The 26,463-nt window shown below is 43.1% G+C and overlaps 1 protein-coding gene across 1 annotated transcript in view; it reads right to left on the reverse strand.

Annotated features, from left to right (window-relative positions):
- TRPM1 (transient receptor potential cation channel subfamily M member 1) overlaps window positions 1-26,463 on the reverse strand; it is a 63,735-nt gene that overhangs the window by 23,863 nt on the left and 13,409 nt on the right. Inside the window, exons 7-19 of the mRNA XM_070775930.1 lie at window positions 26,268-26,442; window positions 25,279-25,402; window positions 24,059-24,131; window positions 23,083-23,183; window positions 19,596-19,769; window positions 19,296-19,430; window positions 18,392-18,442; window positions 14,432-14,572; window positions 13,336-13,365; window positions 8,595-8,887; window positions 6,819-7,047; window positions 1,291-1,410; window positions 740-871 (exon numbers count right to left, since the gene is read on the reverse strand). Of these exons, the coding sequence (XP_070632031.1) occupies window positions 740-871; window positions 1,291-1,410; window positions 6,819-7,047; window positions 8,595-8,887; window positions 13,336-13,365; window positions 14,432-14,572; window positions 18,392-18,442; window positions 19,296-19,430; window positions 19,596-19,769; window positions 23,083-23,183; window positions 24,059-24,131; window positions 25,279-25,402; window positions 26,268-26,442 (1,778 nt within the window). The remainder of the gene's footprint in view (window positions 1-739; window positions 872-1,290; window positions 1,411-6,818; window positions 7,048-8,594; window positions 8,888-13,335; window positions 13,366-14,431; window positions 14,573-18,391; window positions 18,443-19,295; window positions 19,431-19,595; window positions 19,770-23,082; window positions 23,184-24,058; window positions 24,132-25,278; window positions 25,403-26,267; window positions 26,443-26,463) is intronic.

Raw genomic sequence — 26,463 nt, forward strand, 5'->3', positions numbered from 1 at the left:
ATTGTTGGACTAGAACTGTATTTTCCTAAGTGTGTATTACTATAAGACATTTGAAAAATCCTTCTTCTTAAGGAAATAGAATATGATTATTTGGCTTTATGAAATGGTATATTTGGTCTAGAATGATCACATTCCTGTATATAAACATTATCTATCTAGGTCCAATTTTAGTTGAAGATCTGACTTAGTCCCACTTCATGTGCATAATTCATTTTAATCCACTGATTTTTTTAACTTTTTATTTTACATTGGAGTATAGCTGATTAATAATGTTGTGATAGTTCCAGGTAAACATCAAAGGGACTTGGCCATACATATACATGTATCCATGCTCCTCCAAACTCCCCTCCTATCCAGGCTGCCACGTAAAATTGAGCAGAATTTTCCCTGTGCTATATGGTAGGTCTTTTTTGGTTATTCATTTTAAATATAGCAGTGTGTATATGTCCATCCCAAACTCCCTAACTATCCCTTCCCCCGATCCTTCCCCTCTGGTAACCACAAGTCTGTTTTTTAAGTCTGTGGATCTCTTTCTGTTTTGTAAGTAAGGTCATTTGTATCATTTCTTTTTAGATTCTGCATATTAGGGATGTTATACAATTTAATTAAGGATCTTAGTCTCACTTCTATTTGCATAATTCATCTTAATCCATTGATTTTTTTAAGAGGACTTTTTTGAAGAAGAAGAATCATTCTTCTTGATTCTCACACATCTAAAACATGCTAAGGGAGGTCTTACTGTGTAAAACCAGAACTTGACGATGGGGGCGTTGTAGAATTCACAGATCTTGGTCCCAATGGGGACACTTCGTTGCTTTTTGTGTTCGTTCTCTTCGTCCCCCTTTCTGGAGCTGGCATCTGCATTCGCATCCTGAAAACAGAGCAGAGCACATGGCAAGCAGGCTGCCAGATGGGAAACTCCCGGGACCCTAGCCCCACAATCAACAGACAGGCACCTTCCCAAATCAAGGATTATAAAAATGTTCTATATTCTTTTTCTTTTGACATATTATTGTGATTTATTAATAATTGAATTTTTCCAATGGCTAATGACAGAAAACAACAAAATTCTGTAAAGCAATTATCCTTCAATAAAAAATAAATTAAAAAAAGAGAAAAGACGTAAAAGATTTGAATAGACATTTCACCAATGAAGGTATAAGGAAAACAAATAAATACATTACGATGTTCAACCTCAAATGTTCTGTATTCCTTCAGTGTCTAAATTCACGGCAAGAGAAATAGCAACCATTTTGAAGATGAGGGTTGATGGTTGGGGGTATCACTGACCATATTCTCCTCTTCTTTTTCTTTGCCATCCTCATTTTCCTTGGATGTCTGATAGAAGTCATCATAGGTGCGAAAGTCCAAAAACAAGATGGTTGGGGGGAGAAGAATCCCCATGATAACCTAGGTATGATGAGAAAAGTGGATTTTTAAGCTATGAGAACTCGTGAAATTTTTCCCAGTATAGGTAAAATTTTAAATGACGAGCTTCAGCATTCCTCAGTAAGCTAGCAGCCCTGTCTCTGCTCTGATGGTCTGTGGCTTATTCGGTTTGGTACATGGATAGAACTGCAGACACTGAGAAATGTGAACAACCACACATTGTTCAAGATGAACAGCAAGCAGGATGGTGTGGAATCCTAACTTAAAAAGTGAAGATCTTATATTGAGTTTCAAAGCAGGTAGTTTTTTAAAGTAAAATATAGTAGGTAAAAATTAATTAATTAGACCAAAATATTTTAAATAGAAATAACTTAGATGTGAATATATGGGCCAAGAGTTGGAAGATGAATGTGACCCCTGAAAGAAGGATTTGTGAATGTACTTAGTGCCATTGAGCTGTATAGTTAGATAAGGCTAAAATAGTATCTTTTATATTATGTGACTTTTATCACAATAATAAAAAACATTAAAAAACAAAAAAAGAAAAAAAAAACCCAAAGGTTTTCTGAAGAAGTAGGAATTCTGCCTCAAGAATGTAATATAGAAATCCTGATCTCTGTATTACAGATTCTGATTTACCAGTCCTCATTCTCAATCATGTGTGTTGATTCTATAAAATAAACAAATTGGTTCTGTTCTTCTGGGAAAATAAGAAAGAAGAACTTAACATGGGCTCAGCCTAGACAGCAAAAGCATCGCCTAACCTATAGATGGAGACCTCTGTCATTTTTTTTAAAAACACGTTTCTGTTTTTATTTTTTAATTTTTTAGCCATGCTGGGCAGCATGTGGGATTTTAGTTCTCTGGCCAGGGATCGAATCCCCAGCCCCTGTATTGGAATTGTGGAGTTTTGACCACTGGACCACCAGGGAAGTCCCACTCTTGCCATTTTTATCAGTGCTATGCTGTGTGTCTCCAATACTGAGCTGTTTCCAATGTTAAGTCCTAATTTTTTAAAAAAATTTCTCCTCAGCCATCCATTATTAAGAACAACACAAAGGGGCTATTTCGATCATATACTAAAAATTATATTATAAAACACTAATACTTAAAACAGTGTAGTACAGGTATATGAAGAGACCAAACAATGGAGCAGAATGGAAGAATCCAGAAAAAGATTCAAATTCACAAAGGTCATTACTTGTGAGACAAACACCACATCCAATGGGAGGAGTAAAGATGACTATTTAATGCGTGGTATTGAGAATCTGTGTGATCATCTATAAAATAATTACTTAGGATCCATATCTCACACAATCACTAGAATAACTTTGTCTAGCTCAATAATTTCATGAAAGAAAATAGGGGAGGGGGATGCATAGAGAGACGATTAAACAACTAAGAATCATCACATGAGAATTCTTTCATAAATGGAGGAGAAAGCCTTTCTAATGATGCTCCCGAATCAAGACACAATCAAAGCAAAGATCAATAGATTTCATACTTAAATCACAAACTTCTGCACAGCAAAACACATCACCACCACAGTAAAAAACAACTCATGGGAAATATACTTGCAGCTCTTGACACAGGCAAAGGACGAATCTTTCTAATTAGAAAAGATCTCCTAGACATCCAGAAGGAAACTTCTAACAACCCAGCAAAAAAAGTGGGCAAAAGCAGTAAACTTAGGGACATTTGTATTTAGAGCAAATGGGTTCATTTTCACTCATAAGAGATACTCAGGGACTTTTTGGGTGGTCCAGTGGTTTGATCCCTGGTCAGGGAACTAAGATCCCACGTGCAGCGTGGCCAAAAATAAAATAACAATAAAGAAACTGATAGCATCTTTAAAGAAGGCGGGGGCGGGGGGGAAGACATTCAAAGAAACTATGCAAAGATCTCATTTTTTACCATTAGATTATAAAAATTCCAGTGTGTGTTCACACACCATATTGGTGGGATTGTGGGAAAACTCTCTGCGCAATGGCAGGGGGGACACTTCCACAGAAGGAAAGGCTATCAAGATCACAAGTCCATATCCCCATGGGGCCAACAGCTCCCCTTCTGAATGTTCACCTAGCAGACATGTGAGGCACAATGTGTGTCCAAGAGCAGCCATGGTGGCCATGAGGGTAGCACCCCCAGGGGTGAGTGACTTGCACTCGAGACTGGCCTGAGCTATGACAGTCACTGTAAAGGAAAACAGGGGAAGCAGGTAAGAATGTAGGAATGTTCTATGTCGTAATACAGAAAGAGTTCCCAGAGAAGTGGAAAAAAGGTACATAACAACGACTATGTCAACCTTTGTGAAAAAGAAAAACAGTAAGTATATTTAATTCACCACGAAAAGAAAAGACAGTATTCATATTAGCTTTACATATGGAAATATACACAAGAAACAAATATCAGTGGTTGCCACTGGGTGGAATAGGCCACATGAGGGACAGGAGTTAGCAGAGAGTCTTGTCACATTTTTAAACACTTTTATTTTTATTTTTTTGATGTGCACCATTTTCGAAGTATTTATTGAATGTGTTACGATATTGTTTTTGTATTATGTTTTGGTTTGGGAGCCCAGAGGCATGTGGAATCTTAGCCCCTTAACCAGGGATGGAACCAGGGATTGAACCCACACTTGAAAGGTGAAGTCTTAACCACTGGACTGCCAGGGAAGTCCCATAAACAGTTTTAATTTTTTAATATGTGCATATGATATGAACAAGTCAAAGAATTAAATTAAAAAAAAATCCTGGCTTTACAATAATTACATATTTATGTTGCAAATTAAAAATGCTTTGAAGGAAATTTGATGCTTACAAATATTTATACCTATGGATAGACATTATATCCAAAAAAGAAAGCATTAGATTAAAAAAAGAAAAGGAAGAGATTGCAAAACACCCACCAAATCTCAAACTTAGTACAGAAAAAGAATATAGACTACCTCATTAATGATATTTTTCCTTTTCAAAACATTTTGTACCTACTGGTTTAAATCAACATATTATTAAAATTAACTTCAGGACTTCCCAGGTGGTCCAGTGGCTAAAAATCCATGCTCCCAATGCAGGAGGCTCAGGTTTTCTCCCTGGTCAGGGAACTAGATTCCACATGCTGCAACTGAAAGGTCCCACATGCCTCAGTGAAGACTGAAGATCCTGCATGCTGAACTAAGACCCGGTGCTGCCAAATAAACAAATAAGTTTTAAAAGTTAACTTCAGCTGTTTCTTTTTTACTTTTTACAATGTACTTGAAAAACTTTTTATAGCTATTAAAAATCTTTTTGTAATGAGAATATTTAAAGTTTAAATTTAAAGCACATATGTGCTTTATTTCTGTTGGACAGTGCTGCTGAAGACAATACAGTTTAATCTCACTCTTTAAATTCTGGCATGTTTAAAAATTACTTTTTAGTATATATATTCAACTACTTTTTGTTTTTTCAGCTGTGCCAGGTAGCATGTGGGATCTTAGATCCCGACCGGGGATTGAACCAGTGCACTCTGCATTGGGAACCTAAAGTCTTAACCACTGGACCGCCAGGGAACATATGTACCCTGTTTGTTTATGGGTTGAAGAGCTGGAACATATGGACCTGCAGACTTGATCACAGAGTGGACTTGGGGGTGCTCCTCTGCCTTTCTTATCTTCTGCCACTTGGCAGCTGCATGCTGAGGCTGGACCAGACCTTGGTTGTTTTTGTTTTTTTTTTTAATTTTATTGAAGTATAGTTGATTTACAATATTGGGTTTAATTTTTGCTGTACAGCAAATTGACTCTGTTATACATATATTCTTTTTCATATTCTTTTCCATCATGATTTATTACAGAATATTGAATATAGTCCCCTGAGCTATACAGTGGGACCTTGTTGCTTATACATACTATATAAGCTAGTTTGCATCTCCTAATTCCAAACTTCCAATCCTTCCCTCACCCACCAGCCCATCCCCCTTGGCAACCACAAGTCTGTTCTCTATGTCTGTGAGTCTGTTTCTGGTTCGTAGATATGTTCAGCGTAGAGGTTCTTCAATAAACTAAAAATAAAGTTGCCAAATGATTCAGCAGGCCCACTCCTGGCCATATATCTGAACAAAACTATAACTCAAAAAGATACATGCACCCCAATGTTTGTTCATTGCAGCACTATTAACAATAGCCAGGACATGGAAGCAACATAAATATCCATCAACAAAAAAATGGATAAAGAAGATGTAGTACATATATACAATGGAATACTATTCAGCCATAAAAAAGAATGAAATAATGCCATTTACAGCAACATGAATGAACCTAGAGATTACATGGGCTGCTCTGGTGTCTCATCAGTAAAGAATCTGCCTGCAACACAGGAAATGTGGGTTCTATCCCTGGGTTGGGAAAATCCAGTGGTGAAGGAAATGGCAACCTGCTCCAGTATTCTTGCCTGGGAAATGCTATGGACAGAGAAACCTGGTGAGCTACAGCTGTAGCTACAGCTACAGCTACAGGGAACTATGCTCAAAAACCTATAATGGAAGAGGACATAAAAAAGGAATATGCTGCTGCTGCTGCTGCTAAGTTGCTTCAGTCGTGTCCGACTCTGTGACCCCAGAGACAGCAGGCCACCAGGCTCCCCCATCCCTGGGATTTTCCAGGCAAGAACACTGGAGTGGGTTGCCAAAGTACTTGCTATCATTTTATTATTATTTTTCACTGAAATATAGTTGATTTACAATGTTGTGTTAGTTTCAGGTATACAGCAAAGTTAATCAGTTATATTAGTTTCAGGTATACAGCGAAGTGAATAACTGATCACTTCGCTGTATACCTGAAACTAACATATATATATATATATATATATATATATATATATATATATATATATAACTGATTCACTTCACTGTATACCTGAAACTAACATATATATATATATATATAACTGGTTCACTTCGCTGTATACCTGAAACTAACATATATATATATAACTGATTCACTTGGCTGTATACCTGAAACTAACACAACATTGTAAATCAACTATATTTCAATGAAAAATAATAATAAAATGATAGCAAGTACTTTCAGAGTCATAAGGCAATCTATAGACACAGAGCTCAGGTGCCTGCCTTAGTGGTGAGTGGATGGCCAGAGGTGCACAACTCATTAGAGTGGACTCCATGCCCACAAGCTAGTCTTGCTGCAGACTGGGCTCTGGTGTTAGACCACCCGTGTTTAGGTGCTGCCCTTCACCTTACAGCTGGGATCCTAGGTGAGTCATCTCAAAGGTTCAGGTTCTCCATCTGTAAGGCAAGGATTGCCACAGGGTCTCCTTCCTGGGGTTGTTCAGTCATGGATGAAACAATCCACAGAAAGTGTTTAGCTCAGCCAGGCAGAGAGTCAGAGCCCACAGGTGTCACTTGACACTACCTAGCCACGTCACAGGTACCTTCAGGCCAGGGTTCTTCCTCATCCGCAGCCTCCCCATCCACATGTCCGTCAGTAGCATCTGGCTGCAGGTGTGGGCAATGAAGTCCCGGTGTTTGGCTGCCACAGCAAGTTTGAGGCAGGTCGAATTGCTCCAGTTTTTCAGCTCGTACGTCAGTAGTTTCATGGCGATCTGCTCATCGTGCTTGTAGGACTGGTCCAGGAGCTCCACAGCCAGCTGGCCAAAGTCTCTGCCGAGATACAGATGGGAGCGGGTGAGGCAATGGCAGCCACACACTTTGTTAGACAGCCGTGTCCATGGGGACATCACGGAGCCACAGGACACAGAGTCCGTGACTCCCTGTCCTCTCCCAGCAGGGAGCTCCTGGGACATCCCCAAGGGGACAGCCAGGGGCCAGGGTCCATGCTCAGCCATGTTGGAGGCTGACTTCCGGAGGCCCCATGAGGACAAGTCGGCAGATTAATAAGTCTGGGGAGCCCTGGCTTAGAGAAAGAAGTGTGTCCACGCTTTCAGGAGTGTTACCTCCAGGTGCCCCACCAAGTTCTCACAGGGAAGACAGGAGGAGAATCCCCTCATGCTGCCAGCCTGGGGAGGGTCCATTCTGAACTATGCCCAGAGCACTCTGTTCTTCCTAACAAAGCCTGCCCTGGGGAAAACTAGTTAACCAGAGTTCAACCTATTGATGTTTTATCAGAGCCTGACTGAGCTGAGGGTAGGGAAATACCTAGCTCCAGCCCCCTGTAGCCATCCTGTCCAACTGTCCTTGGGAAGGTCAAGTCCAAGGGCATAGATTCACTAAGGCTGTACTCCTCTGAATGTGTTTCCTTATGAAAATCTGTTTTGTTGTCTTTGCATTTAAATTGTATTTCCCAGAAAAAGAATCATGGACATAGAGAACACAGCAGTGATTACCAACTGGAACTGAGGAAGGGAGGGGGTGGGTAGTTGAAGTTAGCAGATGTAAGCTTTTTTATATAGGATGGATAAATAACAAGGTCCTACTGTATAGCACAGGGAACTATATTCAGTATCCTATGATAAACTATAATAGAAAAGAATATTAAAAAGAATCACATATATATATGTATACACTTTGTTGTACAGCAGAAATTAACACAACATTGTAAATCAGCTACATTTCAATAAAGATATACTGTCTAAAATTGTTTTTCCACAAATATCATGTATTAATGCATATATGTGGAATCTAGAAAAATGGTATAGTTGATCTCGTTTGCAAAGCAGAAATAGAGATACAGATATAGAGAAAAAATGTATGGATGCCAAGGAGGAAGGGAGGGTGAGATGAATCAGGAGATTGGGATTGACATATATACACCAATAGGTATAAAATAGATAACTAATGAGAACCTACTGTACAGCACAGGGAACTCTACTCAGTGCTCTATGGTGACCTGAATGGGAAGTAAATCCAAAAAAGAGGGGATACACGTATAAGTGTAACTGATTCTCTTTGCTATAAAGCAGAAAGTAACATGACATTGTGAAGCAATTATACTCCCATAAAAATTAATTAATGAAAAATTGCATTTCCATAGTTTGCACAAGAAGACAGTCAACAAAAACAATGACAGTCCAGAAATGCCTCAGAAAGACAGAAGGAAATATATTGACACAATGGACAAAGCAGAGATGAATAAGCTTTAAATGTGATGATACTTAAGTGAGAACCACATTTGCCACCCTTCCTGGAAAAGGGGTGGTTCTCAGGACAACCAGGTCTCCCTGAGCTCTACATTCCCTCCAGACACTCACTTTGAGTTGTTGTCCAGGTCCTGGGAGATGTCGTCCACCAGCTCACTCTCGGAGGACTCGTGGGCCATGGACTTGTAGAGCTTGCATGCCACCAGGGCCTTGGCCATGCTCTCCTCCCCCCGCTGCCAGAGGAAGACCGCCATCTTTTGGCGTTTCATCAGCACAGCCCACACCATCAGCTCGTGGAAGGGGTACTGGAATCGACTCACGGCCGGGTCGTCCACATCAATGTCCAACTCCTCCTCCTTTTTCTTTTTCTTCTTTTTCTTCCCTTTGGCTGGCGGCTCGTCATCCTGAGGGGAGATAAACACCCTTACCGTGGTCCTGCCAGTAAAGGGTTTCAGGACCAACTGGAAGAAGGGAAACCTCTCTGTCTGCAGGAACAGAGAGACTTCTTAAGTACATCTATGTGTCCACCCATCTTATGAATTCTTTTGAAAAGATGCACATGTTTATTATGAGAAGTAAACCACTGAAGATCAAATGAGCTGAAAAGGCATACTACTGTTTGAAGCTTATACTCCTGGGTTGGCAGGTTTGTTTGTTTGTTTGTTTCCATAAGCCTCTAAAAATTGAAGAGAAGCTGCAAAACTGAACACAAAGAAAACACTTCAATCCAAATCACCCCATGGGAGAGATAAAGCGCAAAAGTGATTTCCTGAGGGATGTCTTTAAATACCAACACTCTGAACCAGAGATTAATAGGAAAGATGTAGAAGGAGGTGGAGGAAAATTATCTTGGTTTTCTACCAATGGTTTGGGCTTCCCAGGTGGCTCAGTGGTAAAGAATCCACCTGCCAATGCAGGAGATGCAGGAGACAGGGGTTTGATCTTTGGATTGGGAAGATCCCCTGGAGGAGGAAATGGCAACTCACTCCAGTATTCTTGGTTGAAGAATTCCCATGGACAGAGGAGCCTGAAGGCCTACAGTCCATGTGATCTCAAAGAATCGGACACGACTGAGTATGCACACACGTCTACCAATAGTTTAAGGAAGCAGGAGTTCTATTTTGAAAGAGATTTGTCTTCTCATGTATGTGTTACAAATGGAAGGCCAATGCTTTCCATTTCCAAGGGATTATGAGGGGTCATCCTAATAATAGAGCAGAATCCTAAAGGAAGGCATTCATGACTGGAAGAACTGGTGGTGAAACATGCATGTGGCATGTAATCATTCAGAAAACTAAGATCATGGCATCTGGTCCCATCACTTCATGGTAAATAGATGGGGAAACAATGGAAACAGTGACAGACTTTATTTTGGGGGGTTCCAAAATCACTGACGATGGTGACTGCAGCCATGAAATTAAAAGACACTTGCTCCTTGGAAGAAAAGCTATGACCAACCTAGACAGCCTATTAAAAAGCAGAAATATTTCTTTGCCAACAAAGGTTCATCTAGTCAAAGCTATGGTTTTTCCAGTAGTCATGTGTGGATGTGAGAGTTGAACTATAAAGAAAGCTGAGTGTGGAAGAATTGATGCTTTTGAACTGTGGTGTTGGAGAAGACTCTTGGGAGTCCCTTGGTCTGCAAGGAGATCCAACCAGTCAATCTTAAAGGAAATCAGTCCTGAATATCCATTGGAAAGACTGATGCTGAAGCTGAAACTCCAGAACTTTGGCCACCTGACTCATTTGAAAAGACCCTGATGCTGGAAAAGATTGAGGGCAGGAGGAGAAGAAAATGACAGAGGATGAAATGGTTGGATGGCATCACCGACTTGATGGACATGAGTTTGAGTAACCTCCAGGAGTTGGTGACGGACAGGGAAGCCTGGTGTGCTGCAGTCCATGGGATCGGGAAGAGTTGGACACGACTGAGTGACTAAACTGAACTGAACAGACTATTCCAGGCTGAGGACCCAGTACCCAATAGGATAACAGAAATGGATCTCTGCTTTTTTGCAAATAGCTTTCTCATCAGTGACCTTCTTTTATTCTCACAGATCCTGAGGGGTTGTTAATGTCTTCTAGTCAGTCAGATGAGGAAGTTGTGGCTTAAAGTCTGAATAATTTGCCCACATTCACATGAGGCTGGGCATGGGGTGGAAAAGGGGGTGGAGCCTGAGTCTTCAATTCTTGTGGCAAGTAGTTCATGACTAAACCAAGTTTTATAACTTCGTTATGAGGTGTTCTGATATTTTTATTGAAACTATCATATCTTGCCTGGAATTTAAATGTTTTTGTTCTAATTTGTCCCAGTAAAACTGCAGTTTCAGTCATTTAGGGAATATTGAAATTAAAAAAGAAATGTAGCTTTATTTTCAAGATTATATCAAGTCAAATAAAAATCCACTAAGGACTAATGAAATATTGTAAAACAGAAAGCTTTTTTTTTTTTTGCTACACTACAAAACATTCAGGACCTTAGTTCCCTGACCAGGGATCAAACCTATGCCCCCTGCAGTGGAAGCGCAGTCCTAACCATTGGAGTCTGCCAGGGAGGTCCTGAATGGAAACCCCGTTAATCCTACCTTTCCATAGTATGTTATTAAAATATGAATTGTATGCAACTTCTCATAAAATAATTTTAATATTGCTATAGACAGAAAATAACCAACAAAGGGTTCATTTCCCTAAAGTGCATGAACAGACACAAAGCAACAAATAAAAGAGAAGCAACCCAATAAAATAACAAAAGATATGAACTGGAAGTTAAGAAGAAATGAATCCATTCACAATCACAAATCACAGTAAGAGCCTCTAAACACAGCTCGGTGAGAAATTAACTTGAAAATATTAGTACATACAGAAGCAAATTGAATAATAAAATTACTAAATTTGATCTGACAGCATGCTGAAAGCGAAAGTCATTCAGTCCTGTCTGACTCTTTGTGACCCCATGGACTATACAGTCCAGGGAATTCTCCAGGCCAGAATTCTGGAGTGGGTAGTCTTTCCCTTCTCCAGGGGATTTTCCCAACCCAGGGATCGCGCCCAGGTCTCCTGCAGAGAAGTACATAATTGTGCCCAACAAACTGAGAAAATACATTTGTTTCCACACATATGAATCATTAACAAAATTCCACCTGGCATTATTCCCCAATTCTTTTGAGATTTTCAATCTCAACAAGTTCTAGATATTGGAAATCATATAGTCTACACGCAAAGAGTAACACTAGAAATCAATGAGACTAATATAACCACAATAACAAAAGTCTGTATCTAGGCAACTTAAAATATGCTTATAAATAACTCTTGGATTAAGGAGGAAATTATAAACTGTTTAGAAATGAATATCAATAAAAGTTCTACTTACCAAAACCTGTAGGATACCATGAAAAACAATGCTCAGAGAAAAACGTATACTCTTCATGAATTTATTGAAATACAAGGAAGATTGAAAATGGTCAAACACTTCCAAATTGAGTCAATAAAAATAACACAAAAACCCCATACAAAGTGTATGGAAGGAATGAATGCAAATTAAAATATATTAATAAAATATAAAACAGAAAAAAAGAAAGTTGCTGAATTAAGCAAAAATACCAATGAAATCCAAAGACAGGTATGGTTAAGAAAAAAGGGAGAAGATATAAAAAAAAAAACTGGAATAAGAAATGGCACACAACTAAAGATACTGAGTAGATTGAAAAAATTAAAATACTCTGTAAAGGTTTATGGGGCTTCCCAGGTGACTCAGTAGTAAAGAATTCCCCTGCCAATGCAGGAGACATGGTTTCAATCCCTGGGTCAGGAAGACACCCTGGAGAAGAAAATGGCAACCCACTCCAGTATTCTTGTCCAGGAAATCTCATGGACAGAGGAGCCTGGCGGGCTACAGTCCATGGGATCACAAAGAGTAGGACCCAACTGAGAGACTAAACAACAACAAAGATTTACACCAGTGAACCTGAAAGTCTAGACGAAGTAAATTGTTTTCTATGAAAATATAACTGACCAAAGCTGACTCCAGAAAATAGAAAGCCTCGATGAACTCCTACTATTAAAGTTATTACTAAGGTGGTGAAAAATGGGCCTCTCACAGCAAGACTGGACAGGCTATTATATGGGAGAGTTCCACCAAGGCTTCACTCAGCAGATAAACCCTATGTGATACAACCAATCTGAGAGACTAAGGGATTATGCAACACTGACTTTCATAACCCTTCTAGTTATGCTGAAGGTCAGTGTCAACTGTGAACAAGAATCAAAACCTTCTACCCTGAATCCATACAGAAATTGGAATGCTACTTAACTCATGAGTTTATTTGAGAAGAATCTTTACAATACTCAGTCTTAATATTGTGTTATGGTGCTTCTTCTACTCATTTATGTATTTTAATGTCTAGTGATTTGTTCTTAAGTTCCCTTGTTAGGTTATTTCTGGATATTTTTGTCCCATTATGAGGAAACTTTGTTGATTTTCCTGGACTTTCTAGATACAAAATATTTTTCTGCCAATAATAATTTCCTCCTCCTTTTATATATTCTTCCTTTATTTATGTTTTCATGTCGTAAAATTTCCAGAACACTTTTAAAAACCAGAGGGAATAATGATGCCAACAATAATGGGTGAGCCTGATTTATTCTTGATTTTAATAAAAGTCAGTTGGGTGGCTTTATCTTTTAAAAAAATGTCTATGACCTTTGAATATAATCTGACTAAATCATCCAAGTAAATCTTGGTGTGTGGTGGAGTGGATTTATTCATGGAAAACAAATTCAATCAATTTTATGTTAAATACAAAATGAAGAGGCTCCATGATACCATGAAACCACTGGAACAAGTCCTACTTACTTCCATTCCCAGAAGTTTGAGAGCTTTTGGCTGCATAATGAAAAGGGAGGGAAAAAAATTCAGTGGAATCAGATAACTGAAGTTACAATACTGTGAGTTGTACATTATTGATATCGCTAGTAGATTGATAATAGATTAAGAAGTACTTTGGGTAGGGAGGTTCAAGAGGAAAGGAACATATACATATACCTTTGGTGGATTAGTGTTGATATATGGCAGAAACATTGTATTGTAATATTGTAAAGCAATTAATACTGTACAACACAATATTATAAAGTAATTATCCTCCAATTAAAAATAAAATTTTAAAAGTACTTTGTATAATTAATAATGAAGGACAAACCTAAGGAAAGCATTTGTCCTTCACAGTTAATGATATAAAGTACTCTTTTATCTATTAAAATCTATTTTCCTTTCCTCTGCTTCTGTCAGTCCAGGTCAGGTGAGGAGAGAGACATGCAGACATGGGACCCCCCACCCCAGGGAGAACCAGAGAAGTTCACCCACAGAAACGCAGACACAGAGCTATGGGGCTCTGAGTGGGGCGAGAGGAGGTCTTCATGGGAGGTCTCACACATGAGCCGGGCATGAGATACACATGGGGTTTTGAAGTGGGGAGACGTGGCTGACACATTAGTAGAGTTTGTTCTGAAAGTGGTACATGGTCACCCACAACAGGGTGTGGATAATGAGGGAGAGCCTTAGACGCTTCGATCATGAGCTTGACAGTGATTCCTCAGGCACTGGGGAGCCTTGGGAGTTTGTGAGCAAGGAATGCCCCATCAGGTTCCTCATTTTGGAGGATCAGGGTGGTTCCAGTGGTAGGATGCATGGAAGAAAGCAGAGACAAAGGATCCCAGGAGGAAGACAGTTGTGGACAAAGGATGGGGAAGGCTCAAGTGCTGGGCTGTGGGCCCGATGTGTGGAGGGAAGAAATGATGCTTCACACCGAGAGGCACTGCAGGAGGATTGGAAGATGTGTGGGGGGATGGAGTGATGAGTTTGGGTTTGAACAGGCTGAGTTACTGTGGAGGTGAGCAAAGAACCATGTGTGACCCCGGGAACCACAGAAGACTGTGTGTCCACTGAGCTCTACCCTCTTGGGTCCAAACAGGTTGTTGTAGAGGGTCCGGAAGCTCTTGCGCGTGTAGTTGCAGCGGTAGGCACCACCCATGAGGTACTCCAGTACGAGCCCAATGTCTATGAGGCTGATGTGGTAGTCAGGAGGAAGGTTACCCTGTAAGGAAAGGAGCCATGTCTCAGGCCCTGCGAGAAGGTACCTGCAGCCTGGACTGCATCACACACATTGGCGTCGTGACCATCCCTGTTGGTGATGTGGGTGTTAACGGAAGCAATGGGGCATTAAACAATCTTCTATCTGTTACCACAGGATGGAGGGAGATAAGAGGGTGAACCATGTTCCAGAAAATGGGTTAAACTTCCCCATGAGATTAGTTAGAAACCCACAGGGCTATAGGGGAGAGGCCTGGGCTTGTCTGTGGGCTTGGACAGAATGACCAGTAATGTGCATATAAACATAAAGGAAAGAGGGACCTTCCCAGTGGTCCAGAGGTTGAGACTCTGCCTTCCACCGCAGGAGGCGCCAGTTTAGTCCCTGATCTGGAAACTGAGGTCCCACATGCAACAGAGTGAGGCCAAAAAATAAAAACAAAGAATATATATACATATATATATATATAAAGAATATATATGTATGTATAACTGCATCATTTTGCTGTACAGCAGAAAATAACACAACATTGTAAATCAACTATACTTCAACAAAAAATTGATTAAGGGAAAAAACCATTGAGGACAGATGGTGTAGCTGGTACAAGCCTTCCTTGATGTGAGTAGATTTGCCCTGTTGGGAAGGTGCTTTGACAGCTGCTTGTAGGGGAGAAGGTGTCTTCAGGGGCTGGTGTCCAGATTTTCTACAGAAGGTGGGCATGAGCATATGATGGGCAGGAGGACTCTGTGAAAGGTAGGGGGAGGACGGGACACTCCTGGGACTGGGGCCTTCCTGGAGAAACCTCCACATGGTGCCCCAGGATTTTCTGAGGGACTCTGAAGGTTTCAGTAAGAACACAATCTCCCTGAGGTGGCTGGGAGTTGGTGAAGGGGCAGAGTTCTGCTGCAGAATGGATGAGGCTGTGTTAAGATGAAGGCAGGGTGTGGGCAGAAGGGAGAGGGACTGAGGGCATCCATGCACCTGTAAGCCAGTCACTCATGCCCCTGGGCAGCTGGCTGATCCAGGAGGCAGAGCTGACCCATCCATTATAAGGATGCTATGCTATGTGCTATTTCTGGCTTAGTTAACTTCCTGCAGCTGAAATGATGGCGGAAACCTGGGATCCATCCCATGGAGACTCTGTTGTTGTTATTTAGTCACTAGTCATGTTTGACTCTTTGCGACTCCATGGACTGCAGCCCACCAGGCTTCTCTGTCCATAGGATTCTCCAGGCAAGAATACTGGAGTGGTTGCCATTTCCTTCTCCACTCACGGAGACTACACTTTTTGAATGTCCTCCTTTTGCACAGGGACCTCATCCTTCACTCAGCCTTTGCAAGTTTGTTCAGCCCTCATAGTGATACTTGATCAAGTCAGGGATTTCACATGAGGGGACAAGATACAGCTCTGCCTCTGTGAGCTTGTTGTTTGTGGCAGGGGAGGGGGTTAATGGCCAAGCCACCAAATCTCAACACAGCAGCATGTTCAGACCCCCACTCTGCCTGTGTGGGCAGGTGAGAAAGGGCTTCCTGGGGAGGGTGACACTGAGGCAGAGCAGGGGCTGCTGCAGCTGAGGGCAGAAAGCACTGCAGATATGACCATGCTCGGCCCCAAGACAGAACACATGAGCGTGTGGTGGACCGTATGGTGGGCATCTAATGGGCCCAGTGGATGCAAGTGTCTTAGATTGGAGCCTTAACTTCATGAGATGTGGGAGGCTTTCAAGTGGGGGCATCCTGTGTCTGGGGAGGGCGGGAGGAGAATGATTGAAACCACTTAGGTGAGACCCAGGTGGTTGGGTCTACACTTGAGTAGCAGTGGCTTTTGACTCTCAGCGCTTCCAAAATTAAGAAATCTGGGAAAGTGGGAAACAAGGGCATGGCAGTCCCTGGTCCCTCTTGGTTCCCAGACCCAGTGATTCTGCTCTGATCCAATGAGCATTTGTGAGATACGCTGGGACCAGGGACCCTTCGCTGCAATCCTTGCACCTGGACACACCTCTCCTTGAACAACAAAATACAAAGGAACTGTATGGGACTAAAAATAATCACATGCATGTGCAGTTGGGGCAAATTCTGGACCCAAAAGATACAAAGAGACCAAAAATTGCAACTGCCTCTTTTGAGAAGCCTGGGGCAAAATCAGGATACTGCCCTCTTCATATAGCACCATGGTTTTTCCAGTGGTCATGTATGGATGTAAGAGTTGGACTGTAAAGAAAGCTGAGCGCCAAAGAATTGATGCTTTTGAACTGTGGTGTTGGATAAGACTCTTGAGAGTCCCTTGGACTGCAAGGAGATCCAACCAGTCCATTCTAAAGGAGATCAGCCCTGAGTGTTCTTTGGAAGGAATGATGCTAAAGCTGAAACTCCAGTACTTTGGCCACCTCATGCGAAGAGTTGACTCATTGGAAAAGACTCTGATGCTGGGAGGGATTGGGGGCAGGAGGAGAAGGGGACGACAGAGGATGAAATGGCTGGATGGCATCACCGACTCGATGGATGTGAGTTTGAGTGAACTCCGGGAGATGGTGATGGACAGGGAGGCCTGGCGTGCTGCATTTCATGGGGTCACAAAGAGTCGGACACGACTGAGCTACTGAACTGAACTGAAGAGGTGAGCAAACCACCTAAGTCACCCTTCCAGCCTAACCCTGGACACACACCTACTCTCACTCCACTGCTTAAGGAACCAGCTTGCCCTTCCTCAGGGAGCAAGCAAGGGAAACTGTTGTTTGTTCTCACTCCCCATTGCTGCAGCAAGAACCCCAATAAAGCCTCACGTGAATTCCTTGTCTGGCCTCTAGTCAATCTCTATTGATTGGGGAAGTTCAAGAAGCCAGGTTGGTAACATTTGTAGTAAAAGCCACATTCTCACATCAGTAGAATCAGATACCTGTTTGAAGTCTGACCAGTCTTTCTGGGACTCTGACTGAGGGCCCTTTTCTCCCGTTTGAGTTGTTCCCTCCTGCTCAGAACATGAACACCCATCCTGCACTCCTCATGCCAGGCATTGCGTTCTGGCCTCATGAATCATTCTATGTTAACCTGGTCTGATCCTCCAGCCTGTGGCGGACAACAGGACCCCAGAAACTCCACGACAGAACAGGGAGTAGATGGGATCCTACAAGACTGTAAGGGGTTTAGTGCTGGAAAGGACGATGGGGCCGTGAAGTGGAGGTGTCTATCACTGTCTAATGAGGAAACAGGGCCAAGAACTGTTGCGTGGGACACGCAGAATGACATGAGGCCTGTCCTGCTAGGACTTCTGGAAAGAGGCACAGGGAAGGAGTGAGGGCAAATCTGAAACCTGTAGACCATGGGGGCCCTGGGCAGCAGAGAGGAACTTGCTATCCTCCCCCACCTCCACCCCTGGCTGGGGCCAACCTACCACCAAACAGTCATTTAGCGCAAGCCGATTGTGTGTGGGATGAACACCACACTTGAAGAAGATGACATTTGAAAAAAGTAAACTCTTTTTATGGAGAGAGGAATTCATGATTTCTTATGCCTCCAATAAAATGACACCACATTTGGAAATTTTAAAATTGCTTTAGAAAATGTCTTATTGAAAGAAGTCAACAGGTAAAGGACTAGAGAACAGCAGACTGAGACTTGCCTGGTGGTCCAAGGGTTATGACACCAAACTCCCAATGCAGGGGGCACAGGTTCAATCCCCCATCAGGGAATTAGACCCCACGTGCTGCCTGGCATGCAGCCAAAAATTAAATAAATAAAACAAGTAACGTTTGAAATAGCTCATTCAAAATATATATATACATATATATATATAAACAAAAGCAAAGACAAAAAGAGAATACTGACCTTTTTTACATCCCTCACCAGCAAATGAAGTGTATTGGGTGGACCCAGTCTCTGAAAGAGAAGCATTCAGCCATATTAAATATGTTTTTCTCTTCAACTCTTAGAGCAAAATCCGACTCTATAGAATTAATGAATTTGTGAAAGCTGGGATGTCATCCACTATCAGCCTGTGTCTTTACAACACAGGACTGGTTGTGGGTAAGAAGTATCCCGCACGTTCAAAAATATGTTGAATACCGTTTATCAAATTATTTTAAAGAGAATCTCACAGGGCACCATATCGTCTTAAAAGTTCACCAAGTTTTAGCAAGTAACCTCTCAGGACCACTTCTACGTCTTAAAATTTTAGAACAGGAGAGAGAATGCACATCTCAAAATTCATATGGTAAGAATACAAGCCAAGAGGATTTCATCCAAACACTGTGATTCTCATGTCAGGCGCTCCTTGTTGTGCAAACTCAGTTTTCCATTTTTATCAAAGCCTCATAAAAAGTGGTAGTCCCCAGAAACAAATGACTGCTTACCCTGGGAACTTTTCACTCTGCTAATGACTCCAGGAGCTGTACTCTTCCTTTGTAGAAACTTGTCCTCATGCACCATCCCTGAGTTAATGGTACAGATGGGGCGGGGGGCTGGGTAGCCTGGCAGAGGTGGGTGAGAATGGGACCCTCGCCGAGCCCACTGGTCAGGTGAGAACACCGGCCCTTAAATGATTCATGCTTAGACACTCCATCATGTCCGACTCTTTGCAACCCCTAGGACTGTAGCCCACCAGGCTCCTCTGTCCCTGGGATTCTTCAGGCAAGAATAGCCGAGTGGGTTGCCATTTCCCTCTCTCTTCCACTAAAGCCGTGTTCTGATGGGGCCAGCTCCCCTCCACTCTCCCTCCTTCACAATTACTCACTGTGTTATAAAGCTCTTCCAGCCTCGGGATGGTGAGAAAGTGTTGCATGTTGACTCCATTTTCAATCAGGAGCTTCACAAAGTCCACACGGTCTAAGACCAGTGCGTCCAGCATGGCCTGCTCCAGAGCATTCACCTGCATGAGCCCAGGAGAGGGGCATGAGTACCTAGGGGGTGCTGGGTAGGGGCAAGTTCACAGGGCAGCTGAGGAGGCAGTGAGAACTGGACCTTCCCCTCGAGGAGGATGACTGGCTCCAAGGACCTGTGAGCCCAAGAAAGGGACCAGAGCCATCCCACCTACCCAGTTCAGCAGCTCAAGCTTCCGGGGGTCAGTTTCTTCCTCTACCTCCTCCTTCACCTTCCCTTTCTTCTTGCCTTTTCCTTTTCCTCTTCCCCCCTTGGTGGTTGCAGCAGGCGGCTTCTTCTCCTTCTCCGTGGCCTTGCTATCCGTTGGGGGTGCCAGGCTTCCCAGGGGCTGCAGTTCAAGCAGGCAGGGTTGGGAAAGGGATTAAAGCTTCCCCTTGTCCCAGGACCAGTGCCTCCCCTCTGCATGCACATGTGTGCACACACACACACACACGTCCAGGTACACAGGAGTGCACACATGCATGCACAGATACACAGGCACATACAGGTGCAAGCATGAGCACACAGACTCAGACATGCACACAGGCAACACAGGCACACATACTTGTGAGCACACACACACACACACTTAGCTGTCACAGGCCAGTTGTCTGGTGGCAAAGACCCTGATCTCGTGACCCTCTATTACTTAAATGCTTGAAGTACATTCATGTACTTTAAGTGGCTGTTTCAGTTGACGTGTGTTTTTGTCAAAGGAAAGGGTGCTGAGAGGTAAATTCAAAGGCACCAAAAAGAAGTGTCTGTGGAAAGTGATGGAAACGAGAGAAAACAATTGTGAGGGGCCGGAGATGACAGGTGAAATCACAGATGCTTGTGTGGAGAGAAGCCTGGGCTGAGGTCTCCTGGGTGTAACTGACAGGCACATGTTTCCAGAGAAACAAGGGCCTTTGAAAGATACTACAAGAAAGGGAATTCACTCAATGAACAGTAATAAAAGAATAGATAGTCTTGATGATGAAAGGAATATGCTAAGAAGAAAAGAGAGAATCAATTAGAAATGCAAGGGAGGGGCTTCCCAGGTGGCTCTGTGATAAAGAATCTGCCTGCCAATGTAGGAGATACAGGTTTGATCCCTCGTCCAGGAAGATCCCACATGCCGCAGAGCAACTAACCCCATGTGCCCCAACTACTGAGCCTGTGCTCACAGCCCGTCCTCCACAACAAGAGAAAGCACTGTAATGAGAAGCCTGTGCACCACAGCTAGAGAGTAGCCCCCACACGCTGCAACTAGACAAAGTCCACGTGCAGCAGTGAAGACCCAACACACTCAACAAGCCATAAATAAATAAAATTATTCTTTAAAAAAGAAATGCAAGGGAAAGCAAACATCCATCTATTCAAATAAGGCAAGGTCCAAATTTAATTTAAATTTCGCATAATTTAAACAATGGATGGACTGTAAGAACCTTCATGCTTGTTGTGTTTTCCTTTGTAGGGCCCTGGTGACTCACCCAGGGCTACCTTTCTTTCTCTTTGAGTTCAGCTGTAATGTTAGGCTCAGCAGTGAACAATCTGTACAGAATCACAGTAAAATCTGCTGGTTTTTCCATTTTTAGAATTAACATAAAGACCTAGTATGGAGGATGGAGGAGGCCGAAATGAATAAAGATTATCGAAAGGTACAAACTCCCAGTTATAAAATAAATGCCATGGGATGTCATGTACAACATGGTGACTACAGTTGATAATTCTGTGTTGTATATTTGAAAGTTGCTAAGACAGTAGATCTTAAGAGTTCTCATCACAAGAAAAAAATTGTAACTGTGTGTGGTGACAGATGGTAATTAGATTGTAGTGATTTTATAATATACACATATTGAATCATTATATTGTATACCTAAAACTAATATGTCGTATGTCAATTTATCTCAATTAAAAACAAAATATAAACAAGGACCTAATATATAGCACAGGGAGCTATATTCAATGTCTTGTAATATGCATTAAATCTTCCCTGGTGGCTCAGCAGTAAAGAACCTGCCTGCCAATGCAGGAGATATGGGTTCAATTGCTGGGGCAGGAAAATTCCCTGGAGGAAGAAATGGCAACCCACCCCCGTATTCTGGCCTAAAAAATTCCATGGACAGAGGAGCCTGATGGGCTACAGTCCATGGGGTTGCAGAAAGCTGGACATGACTGAAGCCACTGAGCACACATGCACACACTGATTGCTTAAATTCTTCACACTAATTGGATAAAAGATAACTGTGAAAATGAAATGTACTTTTAAGGTACGTGCCAGACCTGTTTTGAGAAATAAGGTTTTTAAAGTTCGACATGAATCCTCTAGATATTCCAAACCCCCTTTTGAAGCAGCAGAGCCCTAATTTTGCAAACAAAAAATTTCCCCAAGTCCCAATACACAAAACCTATCAAAGAAGCTGCTTTTTTCAAAAAAAATAATTTTAAAAAATATAAGTATAGTTGATTTACAATGTTCTGCTAATTTCTGCTGCTGCTGCTAAGTCGATTCGGTTGTGTCCGGCTCTGTGCGACCCCATAGATGGCAGCCCGCCAGGCTCCTCCGTCCCTGGGATTCTGCTATACAGCAAAGTGATTCAGTTATAAATATACACATATATTACATTTTAAAAATTCTTTTCCATTATGATTTATCCCAGGAGATTGAATAGAATTCCCTGTGCTGTACAGTAGGACCTTGCTGTTTATCCATCCTAGATATCACAGTTTGCATCTGCTAATCCCAAACTCCCAGTCCATCCTTCCCCTACTCCTCTCCCACTTGGTAACCACAAGTTGTAAAGAAGCTGCTTTGATTGAAGGAGCAGGAGGTTGCTGAGAGCTGTTCATCATGCTTGCTCATATCTGCACACACACACCCCCACACCACACCCAGGTACAACCACACACATACACAGATCCCACAGACATACACCGTATGCACGGTAAACCACACACCACACATCCACACATACATTTCACACCCTACACACATACTGCACATAGATACACATATACAATACACCAAACCACATCCACACATACCACACCCCAAAGTCTACACACAAAGGTCACACACACAGTCCCCTAGCCCTCTGGGGTTTCATGGAACATAGTTTAAAAATCAATGCTTTCAATGCAATCATTGTATTTCATTTTAAAGAGCAATCTTCTTTCTTCTTCTTAAAAGGGTAAAAACCCATGTTCACCAGCAATGATAAAATATTTAGTGCTCTTTATTCAAGAGCACTGGTTTGAATCTGAAGTTAGTGCCAGGAGCTCTTATTTCTTGCTGGTTCTTTGAAATGACACAGCAACAACTCCTAATAATCCTAACAACTAGACACTGTTGGTGTTAGTTGCTCAGTCGTGTCTGACTCTGCAACACCATGGACTGTAACCTGCCAGGCTCCTCTGTTCATGGGATTCTCCAGGCAAAAATACTGGAGTGGGTTGCCGTGCCCTCCTCCAGGGGATCTTCCTGATCCAGGGATCAAAACACATCTTGTGCATCGCAGGCAGATTCAGTACCATCTGAACCACCAGGGAAGCGACCAGACATTGGGTCATCAGAAACCCCAGAAGATTTTCTGAGATCCACAGCACAAGGGAGCTTGTACTAATAAACCCTCTGTACAAAGTCATGACAAACAGTATAGATTGAAAAGACTTAGTTTCACCGGCCAGCGGGGCCCAAAGACAAAGATCTGACTCCGAGCTATGTCCACACGGTTCCAAGCCAGCGCCAAGCTCAGCTGGTCCGGAGCCGATGCATTTGTTCCTGGAAGGCAAGAGACGGGGCAGTTCTCACCTCACGCCTGGACTGTGGAGGGTTGTGGGGGAAGGGCCTGGGTGGGGGGCAGGGGCTTCCATAGGCTGGCTCAGCATCTCACCCTTTTCTCTGGTCCCTGAGTGACTCAGTATTTTCAAAGAGCTGGCTGGGAGGAGGATGGAGGCAACCTCTTTCCATGTCAGGAAAGAGGTTTCTGTTCCCAGGAGGAACAGAGGAGGAAGCCAAGGACCCCAGTTTCCTATTCTGCAAGAGGGCAGGAGCCCTGGGGCCACCCAGACACCTGCCAGGCCAGGTCAAGGGGCTCTGCTCCTCCAGATCAAAGGGGAGCACAGTCCAGAGTACCAGCCTCTACTGCAGGGAGACCAGCTCAGTACCACCAGGAGGCTGACCCAGTGGGGACCCCTGCCCCTCACTCCTCCAGCACCCTCCACTTCGCAGTGGAGGAGGGAGGTGACCCCTCAAGCAGCCAGGTGGCAGCCTATCATTAGGAGAGTCTGCGAAAATTGATGGAGCGCTGTGAGATGCAGGGATCACAAATGAAAAATCATTTCATGCTTACCCTCTCTGAGCTGAAACCTGTCATGAGCTAGCTACCAGTGGAAACTGGTTCTTAGCCATCAAGAACCAGTGGTCCATTGCTCCCTCCTCCCAGAAAAGTCCCCTCCAGAGAACCCACTTGGAGCCTCATCTACCACGGCTTTAGACTACAATAACTCTAGGCAGCCTGGCCAGCTCAGGGTTCCATCCCCAGCAGACACATTTCCTGGCGGAAGGAGGTTGCAGGGGGAGGGTTTCCTGGCCAAGAGTGGGGCCTGGGGAGGCCAGCACAGAAAGGACAGGAGGGGCCATTTCTAAGAGCTCACCTTTCAGCAGGGCAGTTAAAATCGCCATCTCGATGTCTTGCTGACCCTCAGAACCCATCCTAAACACAGTGACCTGAAAATAAATTAATCGTGAAAAGACTGAATAAAGCAAAGTGGAAATTGAGAGGGAGAATTAGAGTGTTGTTTAAAAAAGGGACCTCAGAGGCCAATGCTAATACAACCATCCCTAGAGCAAGGGGATTTTCCATCAGGGCCTTCTGATTTCCAGAAGGGACAGCATTTGGAATCCTCACTTGGACTTTATTTTATTCTTCACCCCACCTGGAGCTGAGGGAGCCCATGCAGGACATGCCTGCTGATATCTAAATGGCTACTGAAAGTGACAAAAGCCTCTCTACTCAGATTTGATACATTTGTAGGAAATTTGTAGATTTAGAATTTTGAAGAGTGCCTGTCTAACAAGAGTGCCTCTTCCTTATAAGAATAATTAAGGAGGTAAAAAATCTTCCCTGGTGGCTCAGACTGTAAAGAATCTGCCTGCAAAGTGGGAGACCCAGGTTCTATCCCTGGGATGGGAAGATCTCCTGGAGAAGGGAACGGCAACCTATTGCAGTATTCTTGCCTGGAGAATCCCACGGACTCAGGAGCCTGGAAGGCTACAGTCATGGGGTCACAAAGAGTCAGACACAGCTGAGTGACTAACACTTTCACTTTCCCCTTGAAGGAGGCAAAGGGTAGAAAATAATGAGGGTATTTTGTAGAATTTTCTAAGCACATCTGCAAGCATGGTGTATGTCACTCCTCAGTGCTTTATTTAATTTTTTTTTTTTTTTACTTTTTGGCTACACTACACAGCATGTGGGATCTTAGTTCCCTGACTAGGGATCGAATCCAACCAAGCCCCCTGCAGTGGAAGTATAAAGTCTTAAGCATAGAGATCACAAGGGAAGTCCCTGTGACGCCAACACTTTAAATCTCATTGATGACATCAGCCTCAGAACTGGTGGGATGTGGCCTGAAGTGCCCTGACACACACAAGATCCGATGCATCTGTATCCCTACTCTGAGGAGAACCTGCCTGTGCTTTGCCTGCTTCCCTCACATGGACAGAATTGCCAGCTGGGTCAGGATCTGTAAACTGCCTCTTGGAAAAGCCTGAATGAAAATAGGAACAACTTCATCCTGCACACATAGGCAGCATCAGAAAGGAAACAATTCTCTCTGTGGAGCTGCCTAGAGAATCCACTCAAGACACTTACCAGTTCTTTCTTCTTCATGCACTCCATGATCATTGCAAACAGCTGATGTGATTGCGTCTTGTTGTAATTAAACGTTTTTTGGATGGTGACTATAAGTTGATCCCTGAGGGAGTCATTGATTATCCTGTTTGAAGGGGATGGGAAAAAGAAGAAAACACAGGTGAAATCCACATGAATAAATCTGTATGAGTCAGGGGTCCCCAGCTTCCAAGACCTAATAATGCCTGATGATCTGAGGTGGAGCTGATGTAATAAATAATAAAGGGAACAATCAACATGATGTGCTTGAATCATCCCAAAACCATCCCTCTGTCCCCTGTCCGTGGAAAACTGTCTTCCACAAAACTGGTCTCAGGTGCTAAAAAGGTTGAGGACTGCTGAATGTGATACTGTCTGGTATCTTTGGTTTGAAAATTAACCATTGGAGGATATTCCAGGATACCAGGATAGGAGACCAAAAGGGACCACAGTCAACAGCTGCATTTACACTTGTCCTAAATTTCAGGCTGTGTGAGTGCTTAGTCGCTAAGTTGTATCTGACTCTTTGTGACCCCATGGACTCTAGCCCACCAGGTTCCTCTGTCCATGGGATTTCCCAAGCAAGAATACCAGAGTGGGTTGCCTTTTCCTACTCCAGGGGATCTTCCTGACCCAGGAATTGAACCTGAGTCTCCTGCATTGGCAGGCAGATTCTTTACCACTGAGCCAGCTGGGAAGCCCCAAATTTCAGGCTATTAGGTTGAAAAGCTTAGAAGGGAAAATGAAGTTGGGAGAGAACGCATACCCTCCCCCCACCCAAGAAAGAATCCATAAGAAACATTGCTTCTGAGAGCACCCTCACTTACTGACCCTGGGAAGTGGGACAGGAGAGCTAGAAAAACTACCTTCTCTTATATTTTTGGGCTGGCTAGCCATACCACGATTCCTTCTGGCCCTCACAAGAGGCAGTTCAAACCCCACCCCCCTTCCTAACGTGTCAGAGCTCCTACCCTCCTTCCTCCGAGTACTTGTGGGCAAAGGACAGGATGTCTGAGGCCCGGCCACTGCCATCGCAGACCACCACGGGGACCGGGGGCTCTTCTCGGAGATATTCCAGGACGATGGAAACCACGTTCGGGCCCCCTTCCACCACAAGGCCCACGAGGGGCACGCCCTGCCCCAGCCCTGAAACACATACCACATCCA

The sequence above is a fragment of the Bos indicus genome, chromosome 21, assembly GCF_029378745.1.
Source record: "Bos indicus isolate NIAB-ARS_2022 breed Sahiwal x Tharparkar chromosome 21, NIAB-ARS_B.indTharparkar_mat_pri_1.0, whole genome shotgun sequence".
In the NCBI taxonomy this organism is placed as follows: domain Eukaryota; kingdom Metazoa; phylum Chordata; class Mammalia; order Artiodactyla; family Bovidae; genus Bos; species Bos indicus.